This window comes from Pyrgilauda ruficollis, unplaced genomic scaffold, assembly GCF_017590135.1.
Source record: "Pyrgilauda ruficollis isolate IOZ18807 unplaced genomic scaffold, ASM1759013v1 scaffold40, whole genome shotgun sequence".
In the NCBI taxonomy this organism is placed as follows: Eukaryota; Metazoa; Chordata; class Aves; order Passeriformes; family Passeridae; genus Pyrgilauda; species Pyrgilauda ruficollis.
In genome coordinates, this window is record NW_024525490.1 from 5193810 (window position 1) to 5206251 (window position 12442).

General features: G+C 38.6%; 1 protein-coding gene across 10 annotated transcripts in view; it reads right to left on the minus strand.

Moving 5' to 3' along the window:
• DST (dystonin) overlaps positions 1–12442 on the minus strand; it is a 273488-nt gene that overhangs the window by 20494 nt on the left and 240552 nt on the right. For all 10 annotated transcript variants that reach the window (XM_041477345.1, XM_041477347.1, XM_041477354.1 and 7 more), the window contains 8 exons: positions 11794–11964; positions 10295–10450; positions 9868–10074; positions 8063–8182; positions 4355–4524; positions 3230–3389; positions 1569–1763; positions 242–370 (listed from right to left, as the gene is read on the minus strand). In XM_041477345.1, coding sequence (XP_041333279.1) covers positions 242–370; positions 1569–1763; positions 3230–3389; positions 4355–4524; positions 8063–8182; positions 9868–10074; positions 10295–10450; positions 11794–11964 — 1308 coding nt within the window. The remainder of the gene's footprint in view (positions 1–241; positions 371–1568; positions 1764–3229; positions 3390–4354; positions 4525–8062; positions 8183–9867; positions 10075–10294; positions 10451–11793; positions 11965–12442) is intronic.

Here is a 12442-nt window from a genome sequence, read left to right on the forward strand (position 1 = left end):
AGCAACTTTCTCAAGGCCCGTTTTTTCTTTAATAAGCCAAGATGACTCAAACAACAGCCCAACACCAGTCGAGACATCAAACTCTTAACTACATTAAATTTCTAGCTTCTCTGCGGAAAGAATTGCTCTAACACTGGATGCTGGATAGAACTATCTGGGATAGACTCTGCCTCCTTTCCTCTATTTTACCACCTATGAGAGCCATTAGAATGAAGAGGATCCTCTGCATGTTCTTGCTTACCTTGTGCTGCTCTATCAGTGTTCTCAAGGCCTCTTCATCGTCTGGAAGGATGCCGTGGAAACGAAGAGCCTGCTCTGCCTCGGCCAGCCACTCCAAAAGGACATGGACAACTGAGTGGAATTCTTCTGCCTGTTAAGATACAAGAAGTCATGGTCACTCATGAGATGACCTGACAGACACACTGCAGCTTACACAGGGAGATTAAGCCCACATTTGGAATCATTAATCATCCAGCAGTACCAGCACATTATCTTTCCATTAAAAAGTCAATGACATACAGCACTACATTTTCATAACTTAAAAACAGCTCATGCTTCCCAGAAAAAACTATAGGAAGCCTAAAAGCCTGTTCATGCTTTTAGCCATCTGATTTATATTGTATTTGCAGCTCAGTTGAGAATGTCATGCCTTTACACTGACAAATTACACAGGAGGTGCTTTCAGGGACCAGCTGGAGAGAGGAAAACTATTGTCTGCACAGCCTAAAGCACCAGTAAAGCAAAACGAATTGATAGCCTGTTGGAGAGTGATTCTTGTGTCTAGAGAAAACAAAAAAGATTCACTTTTGGGTGAATCAGCCATTCACCCAAATACAGCCGCATTCAATCACAATTATTGTTAGAGGTAAGTTCAGGATTGTGTCTGCTGAGCAAAGCAGAGCAGGAATATTGTACATAGTGGATACATTGCTACTGCAGAGCCCCATCCTAGCACCAGTCCAAGCTACTATATCTTCAGAGAGCTGTACATCCATATTATCTCTGGTTTGGAAACAACACAGATAAACCTATTTATTTGGATTGGGACCACATAGTGCTGACATACATAGACTGTTCTAGGTCATGACTGCACTCAGCACAACTCTTTTTTTTTTCTCTGAAGTACCTCACCATGCATTTTAATTGTGCCAATGTAACGAAGTTTTTCAGTACACAAATTTACTTCTTTCCAATAAGGCACAAAAAAGCATAAATATGATTGCAACCTCCTGCTTTTTGTGAATGGGGCATAGTTCTTTATCATCCTTCATATTTGACTGTAACTTCAGTGATTTCCTTAGATGGTAAGGTCTTCGAAACATTTGTTTTGCATTTGTGGCAGAGACTAATAATAACAGGAATAATAAATGCTAAGAGGCACTATTTATGTGCTGTGGTAAAAGGATAAACAAGGTAAGCAATGCATTAGCACGTAAATGAGAATTTTGAAATGAAATGAGAGGGAATGACATCAAGTGAAAATGAAATTTAATTTTTGGCAACTAAACTGCAAGATATTTTTCACTTCTTCTCATACAGCACATGTAGCAACATTATTATTCCTCTACCTGCCGAAGAGCCTGTTCCAGTCGTGTTTGCTTGGACACTGACAGGGCACAAACTGTCTCCCAGCGAGTGCTCAGCTCCTGCATTTGGACTTTGACCCAGGAAGAGTCATCACGACTGCCTTCTATCAGCTCCCTTGCAGAGCGCTTCAGAGCCTGCACGCTGCTTGTTCTTTTTCCCAGCTCTTTCTGGAAAACCTAGACACCATGAAATATATTTGAAATGTTTAACTCATTAAGACATGCTTATGTAAAAAACAAGAAAAAACTTCTGGTTATGAAAAGAAATGAAAATACACATTTATTTCTGTCAAGAGTAACTCCATTTAAGTGGTGCAAAACACCTAAGTTCTATTTATTATATTCCACAGGAAGATATTAACACTCTCTTCCAATATAATAGAACTGGAATATGGTAGGAAAATGTCAGGCAGATCCCAGAAATCCATTCTGGTGCAATGCATGGGAAATCCAGTCTCCTTACCACTGCTGGTTTTCCATTCTTTATCAAAGCAACTGATCTGACACAGATTAACACATAAGATTGCTGTGGCAGGAAAAGATCAGATAAAAGCTAAAACTCAAGGAGAGGGTTTAAAATCATCCAAACAGAAATAAATCCCCTCCTGGGGGTCAAACTGTAAGGTTGTGGATCTTGCTGCTTATTCATATATTCACGGGGGAGTTTGTTCCCACAAACAAAAATCTACTACTGCAAAATCTACTACTTTGTAGTAGATTGAACAAGCTCCAGTTACTTAAAAGAAGCTGTTAAAAGAACATAATTGCAGTGTGCTGTGCCACTAACTGCGACCTACTTGTGATGGACAGAGGGATTTCAGAAGCAACTGAAGCATTGTGCGGGCTAATTTTTAAAGACAACCCATGTTTCCAAACTCTTTTTTTTTTGAGGCCCAAAATCTCCTCAGCAGTGGGGATGAGATACTGAAAGTGACAGGTGGATGAACAGAGGGACCTTCACCTCCTAATCTTTCCAGGCTGCAGAGCTCTGCCTATGTGTCACCTTTTCAACACAAGTAACTTCAGCAGCCATTTCTTCTGACATATGGAACTGCAAAACTGGGATTCAGAGGCAGAGTCCAATATCTCCTACTCGTTCCCACATCCAAAACCACTTCAGTAACATAATACTGCAGGTTTCCAACACAAGCTCCCTGGGCCATGGTCTAGTTGAAATCTACGCATAAACTTTAGCACTGTAATTGTTTTTCTCAATAAATATACAGCAGCCCCACAGGTCTGAAAGGCTGCTGTAGTCATGATAAGGGCACAGGACATTTAGGTAGCAGATGGACTGAAAAAGAGCTGTCTGCCCCAGAGTTTTCCAGTAAAATAATTTTTGCCATTTCTTGCCCCTAGACATACATTTGCAAATGCATATTTGTGATTTATGACATGATATTAACAAATACAAAGGGCAGCACAATAAAATAGAGTACCTCAGTGCTAACTGGTATTAAGGAGTCACTAAGAGTTGTCCTCTTTCATGTAAGTTCTACAGCATTCTCTACTGTTTACTACATTTGTGTTACAAAACTATTTCATATTTCTAAAAATTACAGAATAGAGAAAGATAAAGATATTATTAAAATGCTACATTTTTGAGCAGTCCAGTAATTAAAAACCAGTATTTTTGGAAATACCTTGTGGTTGTCAATCAGGTTCATTACTAAATCGATGTCTCCATGTACTGGTTGGTCTTCTGCTAGTTGAGGTTCAATTTTGTATAACCAGTCAATGAGAGCTTGCAGAGCATCAGTAAACTGTCCTGAAAATAGCAGGGCTTCCTCCAGTTTATTTTGTCTGAGAGGGGAAAAAAAGCCCAACAACCACACAAAGATAAAATAATCATTTACATACTTCAGGAAAATATTTTCAGCATAAAATAATACAATCGTGGAAGTGTTATGGTTGGAAAAGACTGGTGAGATCATTGAGTCCAACCATTATCCCAGCACCACTACATCATGTCCCCAGGTGCTACCTCCACATGCCTTTTGAACAATTCCAGGGATGGTGATTCAACTACTTCCTTGGGCAGTCTGTTTCTCTGCTCCACAACCCTTTCAGAGAAGAAGTTTTTCCTGAAATCCAATCTAAACCCCTCTTGGTGCAATTTGAGGCAGTTTTCTCTCCTGCTGTCATTTGCTGCCTGGGAGAAGAGAGACCCATCTTACCTGGCTAGAGCGTCCTTTCAGGCACTTGTAGAGAGCAATAAAGTATCCCCTGAGCCTCCTTTTTACCAGGCTAAACAAACCCAGCTCCCTAAGCCATTCCTCACAGCACTTGTGCTCCAGACCCTTCACCAGCTCCACTGCCATTCCCTGGACTGGCTCCAGCCCCTCAATGTCCTTCTCACAGTGAGGGGCCCAGAACTGCACACAGGATTTGAGGCGTGGTCTCTCCAGTGGCAAGTCCAGGGGGACAATCCCTGCCCTGGTCCTGCTGACCACTCTATTGCTGACACAGGCCAGGATGACATTGACCTTCTTGGCCACCCGGGCACACACTGGATCATGTTCAGCTCGTGTTGACCAGTACCTCCAGAGAACTTCAAATCAAGTTTCCCTTTTTAAAGGGCTCTTCCTTCCACTTCCTCCCCTGCTCTTCTACAATACCATTAGCAAAGTATGCATTTGCAGTATTTTACTGCTTTGGCATTCTTAACTATTAAACAAGCTAGCCACTCTGATTCTACTTTTACACAACAAAGTCCAAAAAAGAAGCCTTTTTCTTATTTGATGAATAATTAGCTGAGTTTCATTTACCTTTCCACTGACTTTCCACAAATTGTATCCCATTTATCTCTTAGTTCACTCAGCATGTCATCAAGTTTCAAATTGTCATCAGCCAAGGTGGTTTTCTCTTTCAAGGAACGTCCAGTCCTATTTGTGGTATCATACACAGAATGTTTGGCACCAAGAGATTTCTGGAATTCCTATATATATGGAAAAAGAAGAAAATATCCATATATCATTAACTGCTTACAGGTCATAGCTAATTAGTTTTTAACACAGTATTTACAACATAAATTTTAAATGTTGCTGCAAGTATAATTTAAACTTACTGCAAAATTTCTATGCTAGCTCCACAGTACACCTGGGGCTTGACACTAGTAGACACCTGCTTTTTGTCCTCTGGAAATGTAGCTCTCTGCTTACTGGAACAGCTTTGGGAAAATCCCTCCTTCAGTGAGGGCAATGATTCCTGTCCTACCATAATATACCCAAATTTCAGCCTAACAGTCAGAAGGATGAGAAAGAACTGCTGCTTTGGGAACCATTAACTGAGCATTCTTTGCACTACATTCTTACAAACTACGATTTCAAGCCACTTGTAAAGCTCCCCAAGAGCCACAAAGGTTATTCTAGTTTAGCTCAGCATGGACAAGCTGGGAAACCTCTGAGCAGAAGTAGCAGTCAGGAAACATCCAAATAATTCAGTGTGTGCTAGAAGTAAAAATCACAAGCAGGTTTCTGTGCCGCAGAATTTTGGACAATGACAGTGACAGAGTCTGCCTGCCAGCTCTGCCAGCTCCTTTTGCACAGATCCTCTGGAAGCTTTTCACAGGCACAGAAGAGCACAGGAAACACAGTTCATCTGATACCACACAGGAATTAACTGACTGATAGAGTAAATAATTAAATGAAGGAACACTGGCAAAAGACAGCACCAACCCAACAAGGCAGCTTTTAAATTGCAGCAATGCTTGAAATGTTTTATGTCACACCTACATGAAGGTGTGCAGCGAATCAGTTGGAAAAAATTAAACCACAAGTTTGATTTAGAAAACCCTTGTATACAGCATCAAATATTTTTGGGTTCTTTTGTTGTCAAAGAAGCAATATTTGTTTTGTAACTTAGTATTTCCTTACTAATCTTTTATTTTCCTCATATAAAACAAGAAAAAAACTTTAAGAAAAAACGTAATTGTCAAGCTAGGACTACAATAAAAAGAAATACAATGCTCAAAATAACCGGTTTTTTATAACAGTTCCTTCAATACAAACAATGCTATGTCTATGCTTCTTTTATTTGATGGGCTTTGTAAACTACTAACACTACATAATGTAACTAGGTTTGCACAAGGAAACAAAATTGAATCGCTGCCACAGGAAGATCATACAGGAAAAACAGATCTAAATATGGCAAAGGGTTGCAGTTAGTTCATTCCCCGAGACTAAACCATATCTACTTTCACTTGACTTCAGGTATAACAGAACAGATTTTGGTTTAAGCTACCAGGAACAGATAGGTAAGTTAATTACTGAGATTTTTGTTCAGCTAGATACCTTCCTTCTAAGGAAGATGGGCACATAGAGATAAAATTAGCCAGATTCGTATAAATATTCTGTAAGAACACTCAGCATTAGCACAGGAATGGATTGGGTGACCTAGTGCGGGTTTTTCCATTCCGGACTCCTAAAAATGAGAAAAAAATTCAAACAAACAGACCATGAATAACCCCCAAAAGTCCCTGGCAACACGCTAGATATGAGTGAGAGAGAAAACATATTATCTTGGCTTTTGTTTTTCAGGGACTTTTTTTTTGGCAGTAACGATTGGCAAAGAGCGAATCCAAATTGTTGCTTACAGCACACATTCAGATGGGATAGCAAAATCCTTAACTAAATGCAGCAAGGAAACCTTCAAGGCTGGACAGAAAAGACAAAGACAGACACAGAGTATATGTGGGAGTGGAAGGAAAAGACTCAAAATACAAGGAAGGACGTTGCAGTGTTGGGAGGTTTGACAACTCATTAAAAAACAATTGAGTTGATTTCTTGAGAGGGTGGTGTTTGAAGTTTAAAGTCACAAAGTTCACCAAACTCCCTCTCTCACACACATTCATCTTTTTCCTCCAGATCACCAGTTTCAATCCTTTTGTGCCTGTACCAATTTCATCCCATTCCTTAATAAGATTCAAGCATCTCAAGCTGTAATGCTTTGCAGGCTTTTTACATGAAAGAAACTGAAGAAAATATATCAGTGACAGAAGTGATGAGTCTGCCAATCCATATGAGGAAGCTTGGTCTCATAAAATGTACTGCTCTAGGTATAAAGCACATATCAAGTTTATCAGGTTTAACATTTCTGAAGATGGGATGAGAATAGACTCAGGTCTCTCAGGCAGAGAGTCCTGAAAACCTCGAAGTGAAGTAACAGTGCTGACCATACTGAGAGGAATTTGAATATGTAAAGAAAAGGGGAGTGAAAGGATTAGAAGATTAGTAAGACTCAGACTATCATAACAGCAAGATCCCCCCCCTGCCAGTTCAGATCACTGACTTCAAATTCTGGCAACAGCAGCAATCACAAAACAAACTGAAATTGCAGAGTTGGCATAACAGAATGTTAACATAGGTTTTATCTGAAGGTTTTTAACAGCAGACACACGTAAAATCATTTTTGCTTGACCACCTGTCAGCTCTCACTATATTAAAGGAGAATGGTTTCCTGGTTGATAAACAACACGCCATGCAACCTGAGAGGTGATAAAAAAAATAAAGCAGACTGATGAAGTCATTATTATACATGACAAAATTTGTTAGAGGTAAAGGCAATCACTAGAAGCTACAATGAAAAGAAAAAATTAGATATGCAAACCCCTCAGGATATTGTGAAATAGTAAAAAAAGAGGAGTAAATGGAGAACAATATAACTGACATAAAAATTAAATATACGCCAAAATGTAGAAAACTAAATCATTCTAGTGTTTAATGAAACTGCCCTAAGAGAAATCTTAATATCTCCGAAGATTCTATCTCTCATCCACTTGATCTTCAATAATATATGATTCTAGGCATTTTAAAGAAGTCAGTCAAAATGAAGTAAAGACTACTTCTGTCTTTGCTGTGTCTGATGGAATTACAGAGCTTTACATTATCATTACGAGTTTGAAAAGCCAAGTGAATGAGAGAGATTTTTACATATTTACAGCTGAATTTCTGAAAAGATGGTTTCAGAATTTTGAATCCAATAAAGAGAAATATGGAGGCGGTATTTGCTCTAATACTGTCACAGTGTTTTCTAGGGGATTCCATTAATATTTCCACTTAACATAAAAAGCAACTGCCAATCAAAATACTTGATTAAGATTATTTTCACTTTTGAAGTTGTCCTGAAGTATTAGAAGAAAAAGCTCAACCCAATTAAGTGGACAGCATATGTCTGGTTTAAGAACTTAAAGAAAGCCTCTTCAGAGAACCCTATTCTGAAATGGTATTAATCTGCTTTTTAAAGTTTCCGTGGTGCTGTATTATTCTTTCCTCTTCATTTTTAACCATTCCCCCATATATCAGGCACTGGGAAAAGTTCTTTTCATTCATACTCTGTTAAAACACCATCATTTAACTTGATGTGAATAAACACCCCATTGCACTGAGGCAACAAATCTACTTTCTTTTATGATTGAACAGTGCAAGGCCAAAATACTTACCTACATTTCACTGGGCATTTTGTGTGTCATGACTCACCTTATGCTGTGCAAGCTGCATCTTTATTTTGTCAGGGTCATTTGCAATTTCAAGATCTGAGTCCAGAGATTTCTCTGATTCTTCCAGCCATTCCATAAGTTTATGCCAGGCTTCATGGAACTAAAGGAAAGTCAGATTTGCATGGACTTTAAAATTCACTAGTTCACGAAACAGTCCAAAATCATTACACCCCAACCAAGATTGGCAAACAGACAAAATTTGATGTGTTTTTTCTCCCTGGTCTCTTAAACAGAACTGGTCTAGCCATGTGCCCACTGTGTAGTAGCCTCCCTTCACCAAGTCAGTTAACAGCCGTTAATGTACATGATGTGCATGTATCTTATGTATCTGTCAGAGACATACTGGTAATACCTGCTGATGTGTTGGTCATTTAAATTTCTACAGTTTTAGTAATGGATAGTAAACACAGAAAGAACTGGGCTTAACTATTGCTTATATGGGATCATAGCAGTGAATCACTGGGGAAAACTTCTGTCTGGATGACTGCCCAAGATGTTCCCTGTAACACTCTTAAAAGCTCTCATTATATCAAATGCTATCTTGAGGAGCAAGGAACAGATTTTTGATCTTCCTTCCTGTTTCAAAGAAAAGAGCACTTCAGGGAAGGAAGCAGGGAAAAAGTAAAAATTCAACCAGCTTTCACAAAGTGTCATCCATTTGGGTTTTGATTTCTCTAAGGTGGTTATTTCTCTTTCTCTTGAAAATTCTGCTTGCCTGGGCTGCCTACACATGGAAGCACAAGAAACTGGTTCAGAAACCTTTCAAGGCATCTAAGACACTGTTGTTCAGGGCTGTTGATTAGGCCTTGACACCAGTAGCCTTCAGTACTCCTTCCACACTCCACACACACAGCTGTCATCCTAATAACACTATATTCAGCTTTGTAAATTCATATTGAGCTGAAACGCATCTCATTGCAGAACTGCTGTGTGCATGAATGAATACACAAGAGAAGCTGCTGGAAAATAAGAAGCACAATTGGCTTATGGGCTAATTCACTGCCCAGAGAAGTTCTTGCTCTATGAGCTGAGTGGTGGTAGTGGTGAACATTGGAACATGGTTTAGCTGTGAACATCACCAAACCTTGAATCATCATGTTCCTTTTAACAGAAAGGCGCTAGAACTTCCTGTTGGTATTTAAACAGCTTACATTCCTCTCACACATTTTGCATCTTATCATTTATGTTCCTCAGTGAGGGAAACATGTATCTAAAGAAAAAAACTCGTATCCTCTCAAATAAAGAAAACTGTGAAAACAGCCCCTTCCCCCCAAAAACAACCTCTCTGGGTTTATAAGGAAATAAATGGAGATGTCTTACCACACAGAACAAATTGGTCTAGTAACTAACGTAAGAGATTGAATGGTAAGTGTTGAGTATAATCAGGACACAACATAGACCCAAGAAGAAAATGCTAAGGAGTACTCCCACAAACTAGTGAAAAGGGTTCATCACCTTCTTTAAAATATACAGGGTTGATTATGAAACTTCTTTTTGAAGACAGATGGCACTAATACACATCTGGAATCCATACTGTAACTTTCTTTTTTCAGACTATCCTATACTGCAGACAGAAGTCACTGCTTGGGTTGAAAATGATGCTTTCACTTCCCAAATGAAGTGCTCTGGGATTGAATCACAGAAATCGTTCCACTAACTCAACACTGTCTGTTACACTAAACCCAGGCTTGCTTTGTAAGTGCTTTAAAGCATCATATTCTTCAAGAATCTGGATGCAATTACAACTAAGTTCAAAGAGCTCTATAACAGCTGTTGTCCCATTACCTGTTTGGCTCTTTTCCTTGCATCATCCAAAGCTCTTCCCCTTTCAACTAAGCGTTGGACTACTTTTTCCCATCGACTCTGTACACTGATCAGCAGATTCTTAATAAGGACAACGTCCTGTTTCTGGCTGAAATATTTCAAATGGGTTCCAGTTTTGTCCAGCTCTATGACCTGATCTCGATGAGAGTTCACTTCTGTGGCAAAAACCTTGGAAAAAAAGGATAAAAATTACTGAATACTGTGTTGGGTAAACACTGAAAAAACCCCAGCCTGATAAAGAATGATGTAGTGAGAAAGACTACAAAACACAATTTTAAAACAAATGAAATGGTTCTCTGAGTGCCAGCATTATAGGATTCATTTGGACATTGTTACAGTATCTCCACAGAGTGGGAGAAAAACATTACACATCTGTTTCTTTACATACCTTGTGTTCATCAATTTGAAATAAGACAGTGTCCAAGATAAGACTTGGCCGAGAAGCTGCAGTTAGAGTCTGCTCAGCCTGAGTAAGCCAGTTGATGAAATCTTGAAGTGAGTTGTGGAACTCCATTGCTAAATTGAGGGCTTCTTCCAGTTTGGTCTGTAAAGACAGGTCATACTTTATTAGCGGCTGATATTGTGCGGAGGCTTCAGCCAAGGAAACCATTTTAGTTCAGCACTTTGGAGTAAACCATTTTACTTTAGCATTTTAAAACACTTTTCCAAATCAAAGTTTCTGAGTTTTAAAGTAACAGCCTATATTCAAGGAGATGGATACAGGAGCATATTCAAGCATATTCAAGGAGTTGGATACAGGAGTTAGAACAAAATTACGTATAACAGATGAATAGAAAATACAGCACCTAGTATCAAGATAAATTTTTCCACATTAGAACATATTTCCTACTACTTAATCCAAATGGGACATTTGGATTTATCAAGTTCAATGCAAAACCAGTAGAATTTCAGAAATCTAAGGTGGTAGTGCACTTGGAAGAGCCTCAAGTAGGTCATCAAATTTATTCTCTTGCACTTAATGAAGAATAAGTTTTCCTAGAGCACTTCTTTTTAATAAAGTCCAACTGTAATTTTGACTGCCTCAAGAAACTTATTTGGGATACAGAATTTTGTTGATCATGAGACAGCAGTCAGATTTTCAAACATTTACATTGCTGACCTCACTGAGCACTCCAGCCTTACAGCTTTCTGCAAGAAGGTGCTCATATTGGGTATTAATTAGCTTGTCATTTTTACTTTGTTATTACCTTAAGACACATCAGCATTATAACTTTAAAATACAGCTAAGCTGTGAGTTAAATATTTGTGCTTTATACTTATCAGTGCTGTACAGAGAGTTTCTCTGTTTGGGTATTCTTTTTGTTTGATTGAGTTAGAACAAGTGGACTGCATTTCGTGAAGGAATGAAAGCCACATGAAATTAATAACAAGAAAACATATGTTGCATATCAGTGAAATCATGCTATTGATCTGGTAGAACAGAAGGTAGTCACTTGAAGTAAATAGCAAAAGGTCAAGCATTGGGGAATTAAAAAAAAAAAAAAGGCTAAAAACCAGGAAAATTAGCACAGCAATTCTGTACTAAGTAGGAGATAAACTGGAAGGATCAGTCTCTCATGTCTGTGATTACTGCGATAAAACCCAGAAAACCCCTAGACCTTCCAAGTGAGCATTAACAGTATCCGTTAATATATTTCTGTGGAACAGACTTGTGCCATTCTCACCATACTCCTCCTCAGTTATGGATAATTAACTTCTTCAATCTTATTTTCCCCAGTACTTTCTAAACATATTTCTGAACTACACCAGCCTCTACAACTGATTTTTAAATGTAAAAAATCAGGCAAGTATGCATCCATAAAACCACTGACCATTAATAAATTAAATACATGATTAACACTTCTGTTTTTATGTAAAAACACTTACTTTTCTTTCACTGAGTTTTGTTTGCACAGATTCCCATTTTTCTTTTAAGTTATTTATGTCCTGCTCAACGTTTGTTTCAGCAGATTCTGGGCATCTTGCAAGCATCTGCTGGCCTTTCTGCATTAGACACTTGTATGTCTCTTCTTTGGCCTCAAAGGCAGCACAAAGCTCCTAAATAAAGAAAGGACCAGAAATAATGAGGTACGAATTCAATACTCTTTATAAATACCAGTATAATATTCATTCCTCCCCCAATATTTAGCAGGCATGATTAAGACTAATAAAGGAAACACATGTAATTAATCAAAAGTCAAATGAGAAAATGAGGGACACAGTTCCTAGGGAAATGAAAACTTGTATTGTCTGTCAATGTCTTCTCTGAGATTCAAAGACTGGCAAAGTACTATGCACTTATTGAAGAAGAGTTGCTACAACTTGCTTGGTTTAAACTCCATCTGTAGCCAAAACACAAAAAGTGTCAGCATTACACAGTGTGCTGGAAGTCCAGATCTGTCCAATACCCTTCAAAAGTGGGTGGAACAGCTTGGGAGGGCTGGTTTATTGTACATGGTCAGCATCTTCCTTCACTTGCCAGGCATGAGCACTGAAGACACTTCAGACATTAAAAGAAAGCTGTAATAATAATGGT